This window comes from Oncorhynchus nerka, linkage group LG12 (genome assembly GCF_034236695.1).
Source record: "Oncorhynchus nerka isolate Pitt River linkage group LG12, Oner_Uvic_2.0, whole genome shotgun sequence".
NCBI lineage: Eukaryota > Metazoa > Chordata > Actinopteri > Salmoniformes > Salmonidae > Oncorhynchus > Oncorhynchus nerka.
Genome location: NC_088407.1, coordinates 85,240,236 through 85,248,298, shown reverse-complemented (window position 1 = coordinate 85,248,298; position 8,063 = coordinate 85,240,236). Strand labels below are relative to the sequence as shown.

Genomic DNA, 8,063 nt, shown 5'->3' with positions numbered 1-8,063 from the left:
AACCCTGTTCCTGGAGAGATACCCTCCTGTAGGTTTACACCAGGGCTCTCCTACCCTGTTCCTGGAGTGCTAATAAGTTTTAATCACATCAGATAATTTTCAGAACTGATCTGATTGATCAAAAGACCAATTAGTTTAAAAAAAGATCAGAATTTAGCTGCCTGTGTAAACACAGCCTTAGTCCTTTGTCCGGCTTCGGTACATTGGCAATAGTGTTCGGCATGGTGGGCATCTCAAGGAAGATCAATGGAAACAAGATGCACCTGAGCTCAATTTTGGTTCTTATAGCAAAGGGTCTGAATACTGTAGATAAGGTATTTCAGTTTTTAATTTTTATATATTTGCAAAAATGCTTTGTCATTATGGGGTATTGTGTGTAGATTGATGAGGATTAAACATGTTTTAAATCCACTTTAAAATAAGGCTGTAACGTGACAAAATGTGGTAAAAGTCAATGGGTGTGAATAGTTTCAGAAGGAACTGAATGTCCACATAAAACATAATATACAGATATTACCGAATATTATTTTTCTGTTTGGGATTGAGGAGAAATGACACCTCAATTGCTCTCATACACAACAATACATTTACTGTCTACAATACAATATAATATAATACAATACAATACAATACATTTACATTTACAATACAATACAATACAATACAATACATTTGCTGTCTACAATACAATACAATACAATACATTTACTGTCTACAATACAATACAATACAATACAATACATTTACTGTCTACAATACAATACAATACAATACAATAAAATACAATACATTTGCTGTCTACAATACAATACAATACATTTAGTGTCTACAATACAATACAATGCAATACAATACATTTAGTGTCTACAATACAATACAATACAATACAATACAATACATTTACTGTCTACAATACAATACAATACATTTACTGTCTACAATACAATACAATACAATACAATACATTTACTGTCTACAATACAATACAATACATTTACTGTCTACAATACAATACAATAAAATACAATACATTTACTGTCTACAATACAATACAATACAATACAATGCAATACAATACATTTACTGTCTACAATACAATACAATACAATACAATACCATACAATACAATACAATACATTTACTGTCTACAATACAATACAATACAATAAAATACAATACATTTGCTGTCTACAATACAATGCAATGCAATACAATACAATACATTTACTGTCTACAATACAATACAATAAAATACAATACATTTGCTGTCTACAATACAATACAATACAATACAATGCAATGCAATGCAATACAATACAATACATTTGCTGTCTATAATACAATACAATACAATACATTTGCTGTCTACAATACAATACAATACATTTGCTGTCCTGTATAGCTCAACTGGTAGAGCATGGCTCTTGCAATGCCAGTGTTGCGGGTTTGATTCCCATGGTGGACCAGTATGAAAAGTATGAATGTGTGTACTTACTACTGTAAATTGCTCTGGATAAGAGCATATGCTCAATCATGTAAAATGTAAACAAGACCCTAATCTCAAAGTACTGTCTGTAAACCTCCCCCAGCCAATTGACTTTGACAGATCGTGTCTTTGGTATTGTGTTTTGAGAATCTGCAGAGAGAAGAATGAGGTGGTTGTATCATTACTGTTGCAGTCTTGATTTTATGACTTTCACTGTCCCTTGCTGGTTTCTGGCCCACAATCTTGTTGTGCTCCATAACTGCAAGGTGTGTCTGTTCCCTCATGGTTGTGTACCCAAAATGCCCCCAGCGTTGGGTTCTTTATCAGCAGGGCACTGTGGAATGAGTCCAAAGTGACATTGTACAAAGAGAAAAAGGTTCAAAGAGAATAGGAGTAGACTGAATTGATGACATGGTCTGGAAGGTACTGTGTTGTACTCAGACTATCTCTAACCTCCTGTAAATCCCATTACACAAACCATACAAACACTACCCAATTCATGTTTATGCCACGCTTACTGTAAATAGAGCTATCTCAGCTGTCAGCTTGGAAATATTTTTTTGCCAACTTACCTTCACCTTGTGTAGAGCTAGCGGTTGGAAGTGCATGATGGTGGAATCAGATTCTGTACCACCTACGGCGCGTTAACACAAAAATAATAAGGGAGATTAAAAGATAATGCCCACATGTTGTATCATGGGACAAAAAACAAACATTTAAAAAAATATATAAAAAAATAAAACGTTCTGAGATTACTGTTTGTTGGTCATTTGAAGTTAACATTATTCAAGTGTTTTATTTACCATCATTAGCCGTTTCATGCTAGGTAGCCACTGCTTCTTCTTGAGGTTGATAAAACCCTGGACATGAGGGGTACCGTTCTCGTCTTTTTCTTTACCAATCACCGCGAAAACCCGGGTCTAAACTCCGGATAGTCGGTTCAAGAGAAGTTCGCTTTAAGGATCGCAACCGTTTTTTCCCCCTGGTAGCCATGTTGCCAGGGACGCAGAGTCATTAGTTACCGGGACGGAGCCACCGATGCTCATGGGTGATCTGACGAATCCGATCTGGGTAACCTATATTAAAATTCTACCTAGCGGACGGTATCAGCGTTCAGCTTTGAATGCCAAACATTTTGGTTCACTATGAGCAGACGACTAAACAGTCGAAACATCCCGACTCTACTAATAAAATGAAAAGTGATAGTTCTAGCTTGTGGTTTGGATAATGTTGATGTTTATGATAAAAAAAACTTAATGTTGTTTATATAGTAAGGACTATATGCCGTTGCAGAGCCAGGGTGAATTCCCCTTTAAAGTGTGAGTAGCTCTTACTCTCACACGCCGTTAATGACCTTTTATAGGAAAAGCGTGTGTGGTCTATAAGACGTCAGTAATTACCTGTAGCATGTTGACCATATGTAAGGCCGGCCTTCTTCAGGATAATCCTAGTTAAGAGATTATTGAGAGAGAAGGAGTGGGTAGATGGAGAGAGAGAGAGAAAGAGGAGAGGTGACGCGAGAGAGACAAGGAAGGACCGCACCATACAGTCTCAGAGATCGGTTTCTGTAAGAGTCCACTACGTGAGATGAGATCTGTACTCTCTCTCTACCAGTGTTTCTCTATGGTCATTCCACCGTGGATGGGCACTAACATACAGCTCATTGAGAATCTACTGGTGTAGGGAAGACTCGGAGTCCAGCCTCTTCAGACCAGACTTGATGGGAACATACTGTTTGGAAAGAGTGGATGACAGATTACGTGGACTGTTAGAACAATTCATCACACAGGTGAGACAGGGAGAGACTCTGAGAAGATGATAGCATACGTGGACTGTCTGTCCACCGAGCCGGTGGTAGGAGGAGGCGTGGGGGCTCAATGCTGGAAGGGGGGCTTCAGCGAGGATGAGGACGAGCTGCTTCCAGCCTGCTCGAAAGATGTTCAAAAGATGCTCTACCTGCAGCCCAAGAGCGAGGGCAGTCTGAGACGTCGGCTGCTCACCTCCAAGATCCACCAGCAACGAGACGGACCGTGGGCGTCCAGGCCACTCGCCCGGGGACAACCGGACAACAATGGCCTCTGGGGGCCACTACACAGACAGGACTTCCCCTACCCTGGCCCCAGCCCCCCCGGCCTGGTGCGCCACCATCGAGCAGGCTACTCCTCCAGGGGCTCCCAGCAGCACACGCACGGCCACTGCCTGACCCAGCTACGGAAGACCAGCTACTCTCCCCCCACACCCGACCATCATCCTGGGTACAGCTTCCCCCCACCACCTCTTTCTCCTCCAGGAGCAGCCAGCTACAGTCACACTGGACCTTCAGGATACCCAAACCCTGGACCCCCAGGATATCCAAACTCTGGACTCCAAGGCTACCCTAATTGTGGATCTGCTGGGTACCCCAACTCTAACCCAAGACACTGTAAGCCAGCCTACAACACCACTCCCAGCAGCAGCCTTAACCCAGGACACTGTAACCCAGCCTACAAAACCAACCCCAGCAGCAACCCTAACCCAGGACACTGTAACCCAGCCTACAAAACCAACCCCAGCAGCAACCCTAACCCAGGACACTGTAACCCAGCCTACAACACCAACCCCAGCAGCAGCCCTAACCCAGGATGCCAAAACACTGCCCAAGGACACAGCAACACTTACCTCAACTCTGGATATCCTTCCCCAAGACTGGGATACGGCCCTCCCTCCCTCCCAGGACCAGGCTACAGCTCTGGGTTTGCTCCCCAGTCCCAGCCCAGCCTCCCCACTCCACCACCCAAGCAGAGAAAGAGGTTCTATAACCTGCTCCGACGGCGCAGCTACAACACCAGCCAGATCCCCTTCTCACACACCCCCCTCTTACACACACCCAAACGTCAAGACTGGAGAGGTAGGCAGCAGTATTCACTTTTCACTTTTGTTTTAGATTCTGTTGTTGTTTTGTTTGTTTTGTTTTTAACACTGTAAAGGAGGAACGGATGAACTGAACTTCAGGAATATTTTGTGAAACTCACCCTTTCACTGTAAAACGAAAATCTGGTTCCACAGGTGTTACCTGAACAACAACAAAACTGGTTTGCCCAAACTTAGCTCCAACTTGAGAAAACATACACAAAAATTCAGTCAACTTAAAATGATGTGTTTGCTCAAATTGTCTCATATTTTCAGTCAAGTAGAAATTATTTTTTTGTTGGCATCTTACCGATAAAAAAAAGTCTGTGGAACTATTTACACAAACAGTGCTTTTAAAATATATATAAAAAACACTGTTTTCAACTTACATGGCAATGTGTGATTACATTGAGCATGTTGATTTATACAGTAGTTTATATTCAACTTGTCCTCAACTGGGATATGAACTCCCAACTTCTTGGCTCACAGCATACCAATCGTCCTGCTACTCTACCATGCCTGTGTCAATGACTAAGATCACTTGTGTTACTTTGCACAGTAAATCTCAGTTCTGTTATTAAAAGCACACTCAAGAAAAACTGTTTTATTTTTCATTGTAACATCAAAACAGAGTAGTATGCTTATACGGAAAAAACGAAATAAGCAAATTAAATCAACGATGAGAGAATTGTCAGATTAATTTATAATTGACACAGACACGTTGCAGGAAGAACTGAATGCTGTGAACCAATAGTTTGTGAGTTCAAATCTCAGGTGGAAAGATCTTGAATATAATATTTTAATAATTGCAGAAAGTAGTCAAATATGTAAATTGAAAACATTGTATTTTAAAAGTGCTTCATGTGTGTAAATAGTTCCAGAGCCTTTTTAAATTCAAATTTCCAAATGATAATTTCTAGTTGAATTAACATATGACTCAAGTTGAGCAAACACATCATTTTAAATTGAGTGAATTTTTGCCTACGTTTTCTGAAGTGTAAGCTAAGTTCGGGACAACTATTTTTAGTTCAGGTAACACTTAAAAGTTGAGTAAACCCCCAAAAAGAGGCTGTGGACTTAATAATGATTCCTTGAAACAAAACAACTAGATTTTATTTTACAGTGTACCTGGTAAGCATTCTTGGAATGGGAGAGTCCAGATTAGCTTTGACCCAGCTCTACCCTGGTTGGCCCTCTCTCTCTCTCTTGTCTCTCTCTCTCTCTCGCTCTCACTCAATTCAATTCAATTCAAGGGGCTTTATTGTCATGGGAAACTGATGCTAACATTGCCAAAGCAAGTCATGTAGATAATTAAACAAAAAGTTATATTAACAATGAAAATGAACATTACACTCACAGAAGTTCCAAAAGAATAAAGACATTTCAAATGTCATATTATGTCTATATACAGTGTTGTAACAATGTGCAAAACTCTCTCTCTCTACCATCTCTGTCTATCTGTCTACCATGTCTCTCTCTCTGTACTCTAATATCCAAGGGGGTTCTCCCCTAGATAGTCTTCTTCTCTCCTCCTACTTCCCCTTCCACTTTATATATGTATAAGGAAGGGATATGGCTAATCTAGATTAGCACGGCTACAGAGGGGAGAAGAGGTAGGAGGTACAGCAGGGCTGCTTAATCTGGATTAGGATGTAGGATGATGTCACAGAGGTTGATCCTTTACACTCCTCATTTGGTTGTTTGTATTGAGTACAAAAGGCCGAAAAACATTCATTATTTGTATGTACATCGCAGTCTAACGTAGTGTGTGTGTGTGTCTGGGGATATAAGTGTGTGTGGCTACAGTGCTGAACACATCATGACTCACTGGGACTGGTCTACACACGCACGCACGCACGCACGCACACACGCACGCACACGCACGCACGACGCACACACACGCACGCACACACGCACGCACGACGCACACACACGCACGCACGCACGCACACACGCACACACACACACTCCAGAGCAGTCGTATTCAATCCCTTGTCAGAGGGACCCCAATTTTTTGGACAGAATTTATCGGGAACCTTTTTGCAGGGGGGGCGATCCCACCCCACCACAAATCAAATGACACAACCTTAAAATCTGGGCATTTATAATTTCCACATCAACAAATAACCTTCAATTCATTTTCATCTCCTTCAATTCATTTTCATCTCCTTCAATTCATTTTCATCTCCTTCAATTCATTTTCATCTCCTTCAATTCATTTTCATCTATCCTATCATTTTTTAAAAATTGTTTGTATATTGTCCCATAACATAATGTGTACTCTTAATGTTTGGTTCCCCAAAAAACAAAAACAACATTTTTTGTTGTTATTTTTGAACACTAGGCGTGGCGACCCCGACTTTCAGTACCACTGCTGCAGAGAGATGAAGTGTTCACAGTCAGTAGTGGGTCCCTACGTCTGTCCTGTACCTATGTCTGTCCTGTATCTACGTCTGTCCTGTACCTATGTCTGTCCTGTACCTATGTCTGTCCTGTACCTATGTCTGTCCTGTACCTATGTCTGTCCTGTATCTACGTCTGTCCTGTACCTATGTCTGTCCTGTACCTATGTCTGTCCTGTACGTCTGTCCTACGCCTGTCCTGTACCTATGTCTGTCTGTCCTGTACTGTCCATGTCTGTCCTATGTCTGTCCTGTACCTATGTCTGTCCTGTATCTACGTCTGTCCTGTACCTACGTCTGTCCTGTACCTACCTGTACCTATGTCTGTCCTGTACCTATGTCTGTCCATACGTCTGTCCTGTACCTATGTCTGTCCTGTACCTATGTCTGTCCTGTACCTATGTCTGTCCTATACGTCTGTCCTGTACCTACGTCTGTCCTGTACCTATGTCTGTCCTGTCTGTCCTGTACCTACGCCTGTCCTGTACCTATGTCTGTCCATGTCTGTCCTGTACCTATGTCTGTCTGTCCTGTACCTACGCTGTCCCTATGTCTGTCCATACGCCTGTCCTGTCTGTCCTGTATACGTCTGTCCTGTACCTATGTCTGTCCATATTTCATGTCTGTCCATACGCCTGTACCTATGTCTGTCCTGTACCTATGTCTGTCCTGTACCTATGTCTGTCCATACGTCTGTCCTGTACCTACGCCTGTCCTGTACCTATGTCTGTCCATACGTCTGTCCTGTACCTATGTCTGTCCATACGTCTGTCTGTCCATACGTCTGTCCTGTACCTATGTCTGTCCATACGTCTGTCCTGTACCTACGTCTGTCCTGTACCTATGTCTGTCCATACGTCTGTCCTGTACCACGTCTGTCCTGTACCTATGTCTGTCCATACGTCTGTCCTGTACCTATGTCTGTCCATACGTCTGTCCTGTACCTACGTCTGTCCATACGTCTGTCCTGTACCTATGTCTGTCCTGTACCTATGTCTGTCCATACGTCTGTCCTGTACCTATGTCTGTCCTGTACCTATGTCTGTCCATGTCTACGTCTGTCCTGTACCTACGTCTGTCCTGTACCTATGTCTGTCCATACGCCTGTCCGTCTGTCCTGTACCTATGTCTGTCCATACGTCTGTCCTGTACCCTGTCCTGTACGCCTGTCCATACGTCTGTCCTGTACCTATGTCTGTCCTGTCTGTCTGTCCTGTACCTACGCTGTCTGTCCTGTACCTATGTCTGTCCTGTCTGTCCTGCACCTACGTCTGTCCTGTACCTAT

The 8,063-nt window shown here is 42.3% G+C and overlaps 1 protein-coding gene and 1 long non-coding RNA gene across 2 annotated transcripts in view; one reads left to right on the top strand and one right to left on the bottom strand.

The window, feature by feature from the left end:
• Positions 1–772: 772 nt before the first annotated feature.
• LOC115127851 (uncharacterized) lies at positions 773–2,566 on the bottom strand. Its single transcript, XR_003863437.2, has 3 exons — positions 2,290–2,566; positions 2,059–2,120; positions 773–1,820 (listed from the first exon to the last, which is right to left on the bottom strand). It is a non-coding gene; the product is annotated as an uncharacterized LOC115127851 (long non-coding RNA).
• Positions 2,567–2,983: 417 nt separating this feature from the next.
• The window catches only part of LOC115122350 (uncharacterized), a 67,342-nt gene continuing 62,262 nt past the window's right edge, over positions 2,984–8,063 (top strand). Inside the window, exon 1 of the mRNA XM_065025895.1 lies at positions 2,984–4,373. Coding sequence (XP_064881967.1) covers positions 3,302–4,373 — 1,072 coding nt within the window. The 5' untranslated portion in view covers positions 2,984–3,301. The remainder of the gene's footprint in view (positions 4,374–8,063) is intronic.